The sequence below is a fragment of the Grus americana genome, chromosome 17, assembly GCF_028858705.1.
Source record: "Grus americana isolate bGruAme1 chromosome 17, bGruAme1.mat, whole genome shotgun sequence".
Taxonomy (NCBI): domain Eukaryota; kingdom Metazoa; phylum Chordata; class Aves; order Gruiformes; family Gruidae; genus Grus; species Grus americana.
This window is the reverse complement of record NC_072868.1, coordinates 8,441,157-8,457,259: the sequence shown is the minus strand read 5'-3', so window position 1 is coordinate 8,457,259 and position 16,103 is coordinate 8,441,157. Positions and strand designations below refer to the sequence as shown.

Sequence of the window (16,103 nt, the reverse complement as noted above, 5' to 3'; positions counted from 1 at the left end):
CACTCAAGAGAGCAGCAGCTCTGGAGGAGATGGCGGCGCGTGAGCCTGCGTCCTGCACCCTCCCGCACTGCCAGCTCTCGGGTCGCTGCTGGTGAACCCCAGCTGAACGAAGAGGGAGCGATCCCCACGCAGCACCGGGCCGCGCAGCAGCCCCCGCTGAGCTCCAGCCACCCCTGGCCAGGTCCCTCCTGCCAGAGAGGCCAAGGCCCAGCACTGACAGCTCTGGGATCGCAGACATCTCTGCTCAGAGGAGGGAGCGCTGCTCCGGGCCCCTCGGAGCTTCTGGAGGGGTCCGGGTAGGGACGGACACCGGGGTGTAACCCAGGGCACTCAGGCATGTTTTCATAAGGTCCTTAAGAGAACGTGAAGGAAGTTAATCGCTGGGCGTGGGGCAAAATCTTGCAGAGGATTAAAGCGTGCTTACATGATAAGAAGCAAAGGTCTTGTGAACAGCTGCCCCATCAGTGCAGGGGGAGGGACTCGGGTCAGGGACAGCTGCACTTTTTAGGACACAAAGCAATATCAGTCCTTCCACAATTATGTCTGAAGCTTTTCGCTGCAAGTTCCATTTCGACTGTCCCTAATAATGCTGAACCAAACTGAGCAAGCAGGATCTTATGTCAGCAGAGGGTTCCTTTAATAAGCTCAGAACAAACTAAATCAGACTTTTGACAGATGAAACTGTGAAAACAGAGAAAAAATGGTTTAAAACCAAACCAAAACAAAAGAAACATTTCAATGTGGTCTGCTGGCTTCCATCTGTGCTGGCCCCCTTGACAAGTGAGAGCACATCTGGCTGGAAAAGATCCCAGTATCTGCAAGGGTCCCTGCTGTACTTACCACTGCAATCGGCACCTAAATTCACCCAAAACACCAGTCAAAAATAGGAAGCAGCCTGATAACTACCTGTCTGGATTGATATCATCCACACAAATGTAGCTGGCAGTGACCTTGCAGTCCACAAAGCCAAACAGGAGCCAGGGCTCAGCCAGTAAAACCCACATTGCACCCCGTCGGTGACAGCAGCAGATGGGGATCGAGTGATCAGGAACCACAACAGAACCCCAAAACTTCCCAGAGGAACAGATGGGCCCCTGCCTGGCTGTGCTTCCCAAAGGAAAGGATGAGCCTCAGGAAATACAGAGGAACTGTGCTCCTCAGCTGCCACCAAACAGGGGATCCGGCTCTGCTGGCCGCGTCCCAGGTAACCTGCAATGGCGGAGGGCTGGCTTCTGCACGGCCCTGCTGCCTCCCGGGACTCCTGAGCTGCTCCCGTTTGTCGGGGGCACACGGGCTGCCCACCCGCACGGCAGCCTCGGGATGACCCATGCTCCAGGATTTACCTTGGAGAGAGATAAATCGTAATGTTCAAAAGGGGAGCGTGTTCATCTCTAAACCCACGTTATCTCATTGCCTGTGGGCAGGTTGGAGATTTCACATCAGAAAAGGGACTAAGAGCCCTGAAAACATCGAAGGCTAAACAGACAGCACAAGAGGAGCTTTGAACCTGTCTGCAGCAGAGAAGAAAGCTGGCAGAGCCTCTTTAAGGAAATCCAAACTGCTAGCTGACCAGTCCCACCATTTCAGGTTGGCAAGGAGCCTTGCAGGGTGCGCAGAGCATCCTGAGCTCCATCCGGCACAGATGGACCATAAGCCCATCTCCCTCCCCACGGCCAGCCTGGAGGCTGCAGGACCAGGAAGGGTGCAGCAGGGCTTACCCTTAATATCCAGCAGAGAAAAATGGTAGTTGTTGGTGGCTTCAGGTGCCAGCGTGAAGTAGAAACGATGGCCGCTCTGAGGCTCATCACGGTCCACAACACTTATTGTCTGGATCAGCTGTGGGGAGAAAGCAGAGATAAGAATCAGTGCTGCCTCCGCAGCCCCTCCCATGGGTCTCGCTCACAGGGTCCAGCGCAGCAGAGCATCACCGGCTTCTGCCGCAGCAAGGGATAAGCCTTTGCCCCTGTAGACGGGCTTAGCTGTAGGACACCAGCAAAGTGGCTCCCAGCATGACAGCAGCTGCACGGGAAGACGTTCAGGCAGAAGGGGAAGGATAGGCAGAGTGGCACTGGTCCAGAGCACTGCTCGCAGCACGAGACTGCTGCAGGCGCTGATGGAGCCCGGGGAGAAGGGCTGGGGAACACCCAGTACCTGGCCTGGCTTGGCATCCTCACACACGGCAGCTTCATAGGGGGTGGCGAGCTCGGGCGGATTGTCATTCACATCCAGGATACGGATACGGAGAGAGGCTCTCGACACCTGAGAGTGATTATCTGAAACAAAAAAAGGAAGCAGAGTTTCAGCAGGAATTGCCATCTGCTACTAGCAGGGAACAAACCCTCCTCCTGTCTGTCCATCCAGAGGCCATCACTGGATCAGTTCAGCTGCTGCCAGCTTAGAGGGTCACACAGCACCGCACCTCTGCCAGCCCGCGGCACAGACCGTCTCTGTGGGCCAGTGGTGCCTGCAGAGCATCGCTCAGCCTCACCAGACCCCTTTTCCTACAAAGGAACCCAACTGCTGGGCTGCATACCAAGGACTCCCAAAACGCTGCCGTTCTACCTCCGGAAAAGCAGAGCAGCCCCGAGCAAGTCCCCACGATAAGGGTCAGTCACCACCGATGAGCATCTGTGCTGGAGCCAGACAGCACCAAGAGGGGATAAACAAATTCAGATGCGAGAACATCACACGCTGACTTGGATCCTGACCCCTACACCCCAGGGGCTGGCAACAACGGCTGAGTGGTGAGTGAGCAGAGCCAGGACGTGAAACAGCCGGTATCGACGGTGATGAAATCTGCCACGTGCACCTCCATCACACCCAGGCGATCTGGGGTTAAATGCTCCCTCGTCAAGGCACGAGGCTCCAGCCCTGGGACCTGGGTCTCACACACTGACACCAGTATTTTTCTTGCCATCAGCAGCTTGAACCGAGCACCATCTGCCAGCCGGCACGGGGAGGGGGGTGTAACACAACAAGATCCAGGGCAGCCCCTTCACTCACCAGCCCGTGCCTCATGCAGGCAGCAGTGCTGGGGGCTCGCGGCCCGCTCCCCTCCCTTGGGGGCACACGGAGCCGCTGGTGCTGCTCTGGGCTCGCTCCGCACATAGGACGGGGATTGTATTTACAGCTCCACTCACTGCAGTGCTGCTCTATCCCACGGCACGCACCGCAAAGGTACATTGAGCCCTCGCTATAAGATTATAAATCACTCTGGAGGGCCTAATGTTTTGTGAAGCACCTCATGTGCTTCCAGAAATGAGAACTCCCTCATACTCCATCTCCTTTGTTTTACCCAGAGGTTGCAACTGTGACAGACCCGATGCCTCTCTCCTCGCTTGGGCAGGAGCTCTGCTGCCCGTTTGTCTATAAAATTAATGCTGGCCCCCACAGATCAGGTGGGGGAGGACCCAGGGGAGAGGAGATTTAGCACTGCTCCATAATTAGTCGGGAACCTAAGCCCCCTCCCCAGAGCTGCCTTCACCCCGTTCTCGCGTTATCACTCCCTCTCACCCAGACCAGCTGCTCTGGTGATTAGATGGTTGTTTTCGGGGGAGGGAGGCAGAAGTCGTGACTAAAAGCCTGGAACGATGTGTTATTTTAAAAGGCGTATTGGTGCAGTGAAATAAACTGCAATTGCTTTCAGGGAGAGAGGAAGGGGGAGGCAGCGGGGCTGGGAGCGGGGAGCCCGGGGAAGCAGAGGGGCGAGTCTGATGCCCACTGAGGCCACGAACAAGCAGGAGGAAAAAAGGGTTCAATTCCTGCAAGAAAGACAACAGCATCTCCTCACCCACTCCTCAGCCCACAGGAAGACGGATAACTGTCCCTGATGCTCAGCTCTGGAGCAAGCTGGTATTGCTCTGGAGCCACTGCCAAGAGATGAGGAAAGGCAGAAAGAGAAGGGAGAAAGAAGAGCCCAGGAGGAGGAAGAGTCCAGGTCCCCATCTCTTCCCCTTCCTTACTGTGACCTGGAGGAGCGGTTCCTCTCCCGATGCCCAAGCCAGCAGTGAGCAGGAGCTGATCCCACGCTGCCAAACTCTCCCCAGGACCTGTCGGCACGGCGCATGTGACGGAGGCTCTGCAGGGCCAGGTCTGGACACCTGGGTGAGCCCGAGCACAGCAGCTTCCCTTCGAGATCACGTTTTGCAGCATGAGGGTTGCAATCAGCATATTTAGAGCTGGGCATAACCATAGGTCCGTCCTCTTCCACAGCATCAGCGAGCAGCTGCCAGAGTGTTTTATGCCGCGCACGCGAGTGGGGTCATCTGTGCACCACGGCACAGTGCCGAGGACCCGCGCCGACCCCTCTGCCAGAGCCATAACTAGCGTCCTGCTCCCCTGAGCATAGCTCAAAGCACAGTTGTCCTTTCTAAATGCACCCGGTCATAAAAAGGCTCTCCTTTTGCCCCTTCCGAAACTGCTGAAGCCTGAGGCTCACGCTTACTCCTGCCTCAGTGACAGGGTTAAAATTTGACATCTCCAGGAATACCAAGGTTAGAAATGCAACCATTGCGTCGTTGTCTACTCTTCCAGTGAGGCACGCATCGGCTTCTTTTTATTTTGGCTGTACCATGATCTATTTGAAGGTTCCTCAAATGCTTTATCAACCTCCCTCTTCCTTGGAGCCAGTACCAGGATTTACGGGTGGAAAATATGAAAAAAACAATCTCCAAAACATCTCTGAAATATGTTTGCTGTAACTTGTGTGACAAGCTGAATTTATGATGGTCAGAAGTGCAAATAAGATTGGAGCACACCTGCAATGAAAGACATGATGTGCCTAACTAGTGCAAACTTCACATCTGGAAGGCCAAAAGCTCTGACCTGTGCTTCCTCTATGTACACAGAAACGTACGCATGTACCGATACACATGCTCCAGCGCACGGAAGTAAATGCTCAGCAGCCATGTACTGCTGCCAGGAAGAACAGCAGAGTGGGTGGGTGACGGCTGCGGGAAGGTGCAGAAAGGAGCCCTTGCAGGGCTCTGCCAACCAGCGGCTGGGCAGCGGACAGGGCAGAGGGTTGCACGTGCCAGGCTGAGCACGACTGGAAAGGAAAAAAAAAAGTCATCTTCCATTGCAGCATCTCTCCTCGGTATTCCAGCTCAGCTGACTGACATGCAAATTAGTTTAATTATTTCTTCTTCTAAAATAAATTATATTTTGCAGTGGCTGCAATATGTTGTGTCAGGCAAAATTACATTCAATATTTTTAAACTAATTGATGTCAGCCTTGAGAAAACCTGATTGACAGCAGCAAGGAAACTAGGCTGCTACCTAAACGCTTTCCTAAATTAAAATTAAACATGCCGTTTTTCTGCATTTCCTCCAGGAGTTGGAATGCTATTAATCTGAAAAGACTGAGGAAAGAGACATGGAAAACACACAGAACAAGGGGGAGATGCTGGAAACACAGCAGTGCAGTACGAGAGCTCCAGGCTGATGACTGGCAGCTGCCTTTGCCAACATGGGCTGAATTATTTCAGAGCCGCTGGAGCCTGCTGGGGGTAGGGGACAGAGTTCTGCCCATCGCTTCCACGCTGCAGCATCTGCACTTTCCTCAACGCTACAAACAGCGCAGCTCAGGATGAGCAGTGAGCACGGCCCAGACCCCCGCGCCGAGGTGCCGCTCGACGGGCAGCGAAGCAGGAGAAAGCCACAGTCCTGCTGCACAGCGACGCTGAGACCGAGCCACAAATGCTCCAGCTGAATCTTCAGCCACATCCCAAAGTATTTTTTCTTAATTTAATTAACCATGAATGTAATCTGAACAGTACAATATTCTTATCTCAAATGTTCAGATGCAAAATGCCAACAACTTGCCGTCTCGCCGGGTTCTGGACAGCTGACTGCTTGCTGGACTGACACCGAGCAGCTCTGGGCAACTGCTCTCAAACACTGGAAGCTTCGCAGCAGCAGCTCACAGCAATGGGAAGGGATTGTCGAGATGCTCGGCCACTCCTGCAGTGGCAAGAAAGGAGGGGATCCACGGTTACTGCTGCGCTGGGATCCAGTCCTTGCCCCTCCAGACCCTCACAAAAACTCACAATAAAGCACTTTGCATTTTTACATGTAAACCTCTACTGTGAAGCTCCAAATCACAGCCACTGCTGAAGCACACATATCATTTGGACTCCTGCCTGCACACGTAGCCACGTAGCGATACCACACACAGAAAGGCGCTCTGCACCTTTCCTGGGGTCTGAGCACAGTTTGAGGAAAGCCCAGAGGGCCGTGGGCTGCTGTTTGGGACTGCAGCACCTGGGGAAACACGGCTCACAGCCGCTGCTGGGCGCAGCGTACGACCCACTCCTTTTCCTCAAGACCGAATTGGTACCATCCTGAATTCAAAATTTTTACGTTAGGAGGGAAGCCAGAAAAGGCAGGGGTGGAATTTATTCCTCGCTATCTCAGCAAATTGGGAGAACAAAATGCAGATCAGAAGACTGGGATGGGCCACGCTGCTTTCCAGCTCTCGCCCCACGGCTGTGAAGCACAGGGTGGGTTTGTAGATGTCAGCGCAGCTGCCTGCCTGCAAAGAGGAGGACTGATGGCAAGGACAAAGCAGGGGCATGCCAGGGGTACGGCTCGTCGGACACAGGCGGCTACATCAGAGGCTGGAGCTGAAAACGTGGCTCCCAGCTGAGGGGAAGCAAAGCGGAAGCAGCAGTTAAGCCAAGTAACATACAAATGGCTCTCACCTCTCCTGAGTCCTGCCCGAACTCAGCAGCGTGAGTCATTAAATCGCATCCAAACACAATGCTCTGATTAAAGCCAGTCTCCAGCAGGAAGATTTATCATCTCAATTACCAGCAGTGGACACAGCAGTCAAGGCCTCATCATTTTACATGAGCAAAGAGGAAAACAGGAAGAGAATCACTAATATTAGCCCAAGGAAGGTAAACAGCTTGTGAGCGAGATGGAGATTTATCTCTGGAAACGCTTGGCCTGGTCCCAGGCCAGATTTGCTGAACAGCCCCCATGCTTCCCGCCGGCTGCCACGTCGCGAGGCCAAACATTCTGCTGGTCACCAGCCGGCTGAGGCAGCTCACGCTGGGGAGGGCCTGTTCCGCAGAAAGGGGGAAACCGGCCCCTCCTCTCCTCCCACCAGCAGCAGGCAGCCCAGCAGACATCTTCTGCAGCTCTTCTTACTGCTCCTCAGACGCGGATACACCCTCTTTGGTGGGGCACGCACCCCTGGACGTGGTCTCTGCTGCACCAGCAGCACCAGGTCCCAGATGGGGGTCTCAAAGGTGGGGCACAGCTCTTGTGTCGAGCTGCTCAAACCTAACAGACAGGCTGCCTGCGGGAACGAGCACTGTCAGCAGGCGAGCTTTCCATCAGCTGCCGTTCCTTAACCCCTTCTCAGGACAGTCCTGCCAGTGGGCAGGGAGGGCAGCTCGAGGAGGCTGCAGGGAGGCAAGACTTTGATGCCACGCGCTCCAGCCACGTGCCTGTGCACTGTGGGAATCGAGCGGGCACAGCGCCGTAAGAATCAAGCAGGCACGGCTTCCCACCAGCCCCAATGAGCTGGGGTGCCAGGCACAAGCCCGGGTGGTAGGATGCCTGGCAGGCTCGCTCCATTCCTTCTGCAAAGTTTACATCTCACTGAGAAAGAATATTTTACCACTTGCCTACGCTGCAGTTGCTAACGTCCTGCCTGGCCGTGCAGCAGACCCTGCAGCAGCCAGCTGCAACCCACATGCCCGTGAACACCGCAGGGCCCTGCCAGCTCCCCCCGCCACCGGACACACCGATGCCAGCGCGGAGGCTCCCAGCACCCTGTGCTCCGCACTCACGCTGCATGGCCTGACAGCCGCTGCACAGCCCCGCTCTGAAACCCCTCTATCACTTGGAAGGCTGTACCTTTACAACTGCCCTTTCCACCAGAGGATTCAGACATAAATTGTACTTTAAATTCAATATCAGTCATTAATATTTCATGATTACAAAACGTTAAGGATAATGTCACTGGGAGGAATGTCTGGGCAGTTAAAATGGATGAGTCAGAGCTCACCGATGGGAGAAGTCAGAGCGCTGAAGAGTCTCCCTGGTTTTTGAAGCGATCCAGCCCGACAGGCTTCCCTGCCGGAGGGGAGCCGCAGCATTTACTGACTTGTTCTGAAATCCTAGCCGCTGCATGTAAATATTGTCCTTCTGATTCTTGTCACCTCACGTTTCCTCTGGATGTCGAGTTGTGCTGCAACGCCACGAGATCCCCTCCTCCCTGGCCACCGCTGGCAGAGCCTCCCTGTGGAGCCCCCAGATGAGCCGTGGCACGCCTGCCCATCGCTGCCTGATGCTGGGCATCATGACAGCACCGCAGCCAGAGGGTGCAGAGGTCACCCCCGCCAGCAGGCTCAAAGCATCAGCGCAGAGAGGGGCTTCAGACATGCAGTGAGGCCAGAGATGTCCCCCCCCAGGGCAGTGCAGGTCTGGCCAGGGCCACTGCCCCCTCCTCTCCTGGCATCCTGGTCTGGCCAGAGCAGATGGTTGCTGCCATGGTGGGATGGCCCCACAGCAGGAACCGAGCTCCGGGCCCCAGATCAGGCATCTTCCTGCTCAAGAACGAGCAAAAAAATGAGAACCAGAACTTCTGAGGGGTGTCCCAGAGTGAAGCTTGGGGCGAGCTCCTGCCCGCAGATGGACAGGTCTTGGCACACGTCTGCAGATGTCAGAAGGTGCTTTGTAGCCAAAGCAGCTCCCTGGTACCAGCTGCTGTGGGGTGGAAGAGCACAGCAGGTCCCAGCCTGCCCTGGTGACTTGCGCATCCAAAACGTGGAAAACTGAAGAATACAGCAATGCCTTTCTGCTTCCCAGCACTGCGCCTAGGATTGAAGTCTCTTCTCCATCTTCAGCCTCGGAAAAATGAGGAACAGAGCAGGGCCAGATCCACCATTGCGCATGGGGACCTGCGGAGCCTGCGAGCCAAGGTACTGTGCAAACATGACGGAGGGCAGCAGGATGCCCGGGGCAGCCTCACCAGCTTCCTACCTGCAGCAGAATACCTGCAGGGAAGCAAAGCCTGCCCTTTGCTGCTATTATTTTCTTTTAATTCCTCAAGAAGGGTTTATTCAGAGCTCCACTGAGCAGCAGGACCCAGGTTTGTTTTTTTCTTTCTTAACTGGAGAAGAAAAGACAAACAAAATTTCTGCTGGAAGCATCCATGCCAGGCTCTGCCGCCCCCATCACACAGAGGGAAGATAAACTAACAAAACCTGCAGAGCCCACTAAGCTGTTCCCTCCCGGCTCTCCCAGCTGGGTGTGAGCAGATTTGGCAGTGACTGTAAACACAGGCTAAAGGATGGCACAGCCGTAAGGGAGGGAAGAGACCATCACCAGGGCTCTTGTGGGAGGGTCAGAAAGGAGCTAATTTCAGAAGAGGACAAAAGAGCTTCACCTCATCCTCTGAGACTTTTCCTGGTGGGCTGCAGGGTGAGCCCAAGTGCTGAGGCCAGAGCCGAAGCAGCCTGGCAGTACCAACCCTGGCAGCGCCGCTGCTTCCCGTCCCCAGCACGGAGCTCAGGGATGCTCTGCCCCCGCAGCCCCTTCCCACTGCTGCAGTGCCGGGACCTCCTTATCCGCTCCTTGCTGTGCCTTGCCAAGCCTGCAGCCACCCCAAGGGCAGGGAGACCAAGGAGAAAGGGCATGGGAGGCATCTAGAGCCATGGTGCAGCCTGCAAATCCCAACCACCGTGAGCCCCCAGCAGAAGCGAGCGCTGGCAGCCATCTGAGCCACAGGGCTCCAGTTGACGTGGGATCCACCCACAGCACACGGCTGAACCGCAGGGATGCAGCTGATGTGAACGCAGACCCCCCGGGAGCCCCCAGAGCCGCTCGGCAGGTGTGAGTGCAGGGAGCGAGCTGCACAGGGATGACTGGCAGAGCTGGCGCAGAGATAACACAAATTTGATTAGTGTTCATCAAATATACTATTCGACCATGCTCCCTTATTAATGCTCGAGTCAGGAAGAGTATTTTTAGGTTGTCTAGAGAGATGTCAGACAGTGCTGCTACACTGTGGTTTGGTTTTTTTGTTTTTTTTTTTTTTTACTTCAGTGGTAATTAACAGTTGCATCTTGGCCACCTCTGCAGCACACGCACCCATATTTCCCCATTTCCCCCTCTGCCCCACTCCAGTCCAGCACAGCCTGTCTGCTCCACACAGCACTCCACCTCACCTGCTTCCATCGCCAGGACAGTGATGTTGTGCCACCCTGCCGTCTCCCGGTCCAGGACCTTTCCTGTCACAATGGCACCTGTGTTGGCATCGATGTCAAAGATCCTCTCTGTGTCTGTGCTGCGGTCAATGGCGTACCTGAGACCAGGCAAAGGGGGAAATTGTGAACAGCTGGATGTACCAAGCACAACCTCACCATCAGCCTCAGGAGTGCGGGGATCTAATGCCATAGGCCCTATATCACCACTCTCACTTTTCCTCTGCTGCAGTATCTACCAGGCTGCAAGCCCAGAGCCCTCAAGTAAAATTAAAGTGTGGGTTTTGGTGCATAAAGTGAAACTAAGCAGAGACTGTGGACAAGGGGAAAAACCCACTCTGATGGGAACCTTATGCTCAGGATAGAGCGAAATAGAAATCATGGGCTGTAACTCCACTCACGAGTCTGGAAAGCTTCTGAGCTATAGATTCAGGAAAAACACCAACCCAAACTGAAGAAAGGTACTCCTGCTCAAGGAGCTCACCTCACCTACCACCCCCTCTCTTGCTCCACAGCACGCACCCAAGTGAGAGACCTGGAGGACAGCATGGCAGCACACGGGCCAGCTGTGAGCCAGACCCGCAGATGACCTGAACTGCGGCTACAGCAGTTACAAAGGGCAAGGTCTCCTCTGAATCCAGACTGAACCTGTGCAACTGGAGCAAGAACCCTGGCAGCAGAGAGGTGGGCAATGGCCAGCACCCCTTCAGTCGACACAGCACATCATCCCCAGCAGCCCTGAGATTTGCCCTTGTCTGGGCTCCCCAGTTTCACAGGAGCAGGCTGAAGAGCTCCTCCAGCTGCTCAGCAGAGACCCTTCACACACAGCTCCCACTCTTCTCCTTCAGCTGCTCCAGTGCTGCCCCAAACAGCCCCCTCGCTCCCCGTGCCACCCCTGCAGAGCAGGACTCCCACCTCTTCCTGAAGGGTGACCCACGACACCCGCATTTAGCCCTCAGCCATAACACCACAAGCCCACACGACCAGTCCCAGGGACATGTCCTGCATTTCCAACCATTACACACGTTACACACGGAATAAAGCAAGCTAAGATTAAACTGGGGCACAATTAGATGTGTGCTCCTTGGAGACAGGGACTGGAAGGGAAGCCCGATCCAGCTGGGGCCCTCGAGCACAGCCATAACACAAATAACACACACCACCACTGCAATCAGAATTAGAAATCCAGAAGGCCTACAAATCACAAACAATACAGCATAATGTTATTGTGTACAGCATCTTTCATACACACCGCATCCCAGAGTGCTTTTCAGAATTAAATAATACAAGACAGCAAAGAGTACAAAGGATAAATTACCAAAAGGAGGGCTGTGAATAAATTAAAGCCTTCAGTCACATGTCCAACAACAGAAGGAAGATAAATGTAGGCACAAAGCAAACTGGAAAGCTGATGAGACAGGACAGTACCGAGAGGCCAGGTCAGACAAGAGGAGCAGAGCAGGACAGGCTCTAGGCTAGAAGCACATTCTGGATGGCGGAGGTGCTCCACGCACCGCGGGGCAGCTTTTCCAAGTGCTTGCGTCTCGCCTGGTGCAGTCCAGCTGTAGTCTGTGGGTCCATCATCCACGTGGCTCGCAGCCAAGGAACACCAGCTCACCTTCGGCATGCAAGGATGACCACCCTGCACAGAGGCATCGATGACCTCCATGCCTTTCTGTCCCATGCCCTGGGGAGGGGAACCAGCTGCAGATGAGAGTGCCTCCTGAGGGGCACCTATCCACACGGCCAGGCAGCTCTACTTCTGATGGAGGCACATACAAAGGCATTTCTATGTTGTTTAAAGCGTTAAACAGTACCAGATTATGTTCCCTAGCTCTCTCCCTTTCAGATGGACAGGGCGATGAGAAAATACAATAGCACTTGCTTGTAGTTAAGGAAAAATGTTCAAGAAAAAAATCACTATCTAAATTGCATCTGCGCACATGCGCAGTCTAGCGTGTTCTGCACCTATGAGGCTGGCTTCCTCCCCCCTCCTTGCATCTAGAGGCGATGGGGATCTGCCACACAAAGCTGGGTACAAGCCTAGGCATCTCTGAACCAACTGCCAGGGACTTTCTAGCCATCCTGCATTTTCTGCCCCAACTCCCAGCTGGAAACAGAGCCTCTACAGGCGTGTAGCCAGCTCCAGAAGGGACAGTGACACTGTCTTGGCACGTACCGCAGCCTCTCATCCACTCTGCACTCGCTCACTGCAAAGGGAAAGGAGAGGTCTGGCCACTCTGACTAGTACACATCAGTCCAGTGTACTGCTGGAAGGAGGAACAGAAACCGGGATGACAACACCTAATATCTTTCCAATAGCATAATTGATGCATTCGCATAACTGCTTCCATTGTTCTCCCACATCACCTGACCTCAAACACATCCTGTTCTTTCATTCCACTTTTTAATACTGTTAAGAGTTCAAGATAGTACTTCACTCTCCATATGCCTTTTCTGCTTCTCGGGTAAGCACATGCCTGTTTTGTTCACACTCATGTCATTCCTGCATAAACAAAGATGTCTGCAAAAAATAGCGACACAGAAAAACCCAGTTAGTGATGGGAGATATCACTGAGCCTGGAAAAATCTGACACCGGCTGCCTGCATGGCCAGAGGGCAGGAGGCTGGCAGGGGAGCGCTCTGCCTGATGCCACTGGTAACCTTTCCTTACGCTTCTAATTGTTTTGCTGCTAAGGTTGTCTTCTGTCACTTCCAAATTGTCTGCTGAGGACTGACTGCCCATGCCCTGTGGCAGGACACCATCCAAACCATAAATCTGATCCCTTTGTCACCACCGCTACACGGAGAGCTGCCGCCTGCTCAACGCTGCGCCAGGGGAAGGAGACGGAGCTCTGAGCGTAGCCTGCATTTGCCACAAAAACCGGGCTGAGCTTGCGTCTCCGCACTGTGATTTTGGAGGTGGCCGGTCCAGGTGGGTTTGTAGCTCTCCATCTGCACAAAGTGCTGTGGAGACCCTGGAGCGCTGGGCTGGCAATGGTGCTGGGGACTGAGGGGGCACAGAGATGTCCATCTGCCCCCAAAAAACCACAGCTATAACCCGCTCAGAGCTGCAGATCAACCCGCTCCACACTGCTCTACGCAATGACAGACCTCCCCTTTCAAGGGCTTATGCCTGACTCTGTGCTAGAGCAGCTAGAACGAGAAACTGTCTGCCGTGCTCAGTCACATTGGTTTGCGCAACACGATCTTTACCAACCAAAGTGTGCGCTGACCATCACAAGCCTCTCCACCTCTAGCAGTCCAGCTTCATATTCATCCGTCCACTGAAGTCAAATGGTGCTTCTCACCCGGAAAGGGGTAGCAATTAATCCCTGGGTCCTCCAGGTACTCAGAGACAGAACATATGCTCATTCCTCCTAAAGCTGGCTGCTGGTGCTCCCTATCTGGAACTGCAGTCCCCAGCTCTGATTGGGATGCGGACCTTGTAATCCATTTTCCTCTCTTCCTGCTGGCACTGCCTGTTGGTTTGGATGTTACAAGTGACTGTTTAATTTAGACAGCTTTCTTGGTGCTCCTCTTTCTCGTGAATGCATTTCTCAAGCAGTTTGTTTCACTTCTCCCCCTGAATGCAACAAGGAGCACATTTTATGCCATGTGTTTTGTTAATAAGGAGCTTTTCAAACACTGTGTGAAAAGCTTTTTGTTGTGTTTGTTTTTTCCTCCTCCTCCTTTTGTGCTGAAGCAGGTTGTAGCTCTTGCTGTGCTGTTGGAGTCTATAAAATGTCCATGTCCAACACGTGTCTCCAGATTTGGTGAATGCCAAACAAGAATATCTCGAGAACCTTAAATCCCAAGCAACATCTTCACAGTCCTGATAAAGCCTGGATTGCACACAATCAGAGCACAGGCTCCCACTGCAGAGTGAAAAACAAAAGGCTCCCATACAAACAGCCTCACGTACGCAGACAGTCTATCGCTGTATTACCTCACACAATGGCTCAGCTGAGAAAAATTGCACTATGCCCAGGAAACGTACAGCTAAAGCCAAAAAGGCAACTGGAAACTAAATTCTTTCTGAAAAAGAACGGTTCCAACTTTTGTTAGGCAACAAACAAAGATGGAATAAAATAAAAAGCATTGGTCCTTTAGAAAGGCATTTTCTGCCTGTACCAAGGTGGGGTTTTGTGGTTCCCCTCGAGGATGGATGCAGCCCCTCTGCCGTGCTGAACTTCTGACTCCCTGCTTCACAGCACTGGCACCGGAGAGAGGGTGTCCCCCTCTGAGCAGCCACAAGCTGGGGCTGCTCACGCAGAGAGATGGGGTGCTCTTTGGGCACCCTGTGCCCCAGCTTTCCTCCCAGCCAGGCAAGGGGCTGCCAGGGGCTTGACATCCATATGCAGCTGGGAGAAGGGCAGCGAGCAGTGCCTCAGGGTCGCCTCCCAGGAACAGGGGAGTCGGACGCCCCTTCAACCCTCGTGTCTTCCTAACAGGTCACTTTGTGACCCAGCCCAGCTCATCTGGAAGGGATCTGTTCTCACACCAAGTGGCTGCATCCTTGTGGGACAAGCAGCTGACCAGGAGGGCAGGGGAGTGCCAGGCTGAAACGTGCCTCCAGCAGCTGCTTCAGGCTGGATGGCACAGCAGGGGCCGCACAGCCCTGTTTATGCTGGCCTGGGGATGAAAACAGACAGCCAAGGGCACCTCCTTTCCCATTTGGCTAAAAATACTTCCCAAACCTCGTTATTGGCAGCCTGGTGTCAGCAGGACCTGGAAACGCTGACAGAGCTGATTTTTGCTCTGCTGTCTCTGGCAATCCTTGTTCTTTCCTGCCTCAAGAGGAGAGTGCATCTCGTCATGACAGAAGGTTGTGGCTCTCCTCTATTTACAGGGCAGAGCCAACACAGAGACCAGAGTCCAGGAGACAGCAGCCACTGCAGAAACACAGCCATGTCTTTGCTCCCACCTCTAGCAGACGAGGATCAGGAAGTTAAAGGGATCCACTGAACTGCAGCGACTTGAAAGGGTTCATACCAACTTCAAGGAGCCGAGGATCAAACACTGGTCATGCTGTCAGGACCAGTTGCTCTCTAATGTATCAGAGGTGAAGTACAAGCGCTGGCTGCTTGTGACTGTACTTTGGACTAGCACACTTGAAATGCGAGGTGACTTACTGCTGTCTCCTGCTGATGGGTTAGTGTCACATCCTGGCAGGGTGCTGCAGGATGCTTGCATTAATGTTTGTGCACTGCTTTGAAGTGGTGAACAGCTGCCTACATGGCAAAGTATTTCATTAAATTACCTGGCTAGCCAGAGGACAGATCCAACAGCACCTTCCTCCTGCATTGGTGCCACATCAGCATGACCAGTATAAACCTGCATCTCCACTTGGTACGTGTTAAAATGGGGAAGGCTCACCCACCCGCCCCCCCAGGCGAGCACCAAGGGAGCAGCAGAAGGGGATGGGGCTGCTCACGACAGCAGGCATTGTGAGAACAGAGGGAAGTGGAGAGATGGATGGATAGAGACCAAATGCCACAGGGGAGCGTGGGGGACGCAGGATGAGCTACCTGCCTGGGGATAGCTGGAGGGAGGACACACATTTGAATGCATCAAGCCTAACAAGGAAAAACACACTGCAATTCCCAAGCTGCAGCAGATGCCTGGGAGTCCTGTTGGCTGGGCCCTCGTGCCTGAGCACGAGGCATTGCCTTGTCTGGCACTAAGCTTGCTGTAAGAGAGACACTTGCATAGCAAAGTTTGGGCTCTAACCCTCTTGTTCCTGCTGAGTATTTGAATCTGCTTCTCTCTGCTCCAAGTCCCCATCACCTTCTGCACAGCAGTAGAAAGCCTCCCTCCTCTGCTTTCTTTTGTTCTGCCTGCAAACAATGCAACAAGCTCCACAGGGAAGCAGCACAAAGAACA

At 53.9% G+C, this 16,103-nt stretch overlaps 1 protein-coding gene across 3 annotated transcripts in view; it reads right to left on the bottom strand.

Annotated features, from left to right (window-relative positions):
- CDH22 (cadherin 22) overlaps positions 1 to 16,103 on the bottom strand; it is an 85,136-nt gene that overhangs the window by 11,709 nt on the left and 57,324 nt on the right. For all 3 annotated transcript variants that reach the window (XM_054845700.1, XM_054845701.1, XM_054845702.1), the window contains 3 exons: positions 10,182 to 10,318; positions 2,152 to 2,273; positions 1,719 to 1,836 (listed from right to left, as the gene is read on the bottom strand). In XM_054845700.1, the coding sequence (XP_054701675.1) occupies positions 1,719 to 1,836; positions 2,152 to 2,273; positions 10,182 to 10,318 (377 nt within the window). The remainder of the gene's footprint in view (positions 1 to 1,718; positions 1,837 to 2,151; positions 2,274 to 10,181; positions 10,319 to 16,103) is intronic.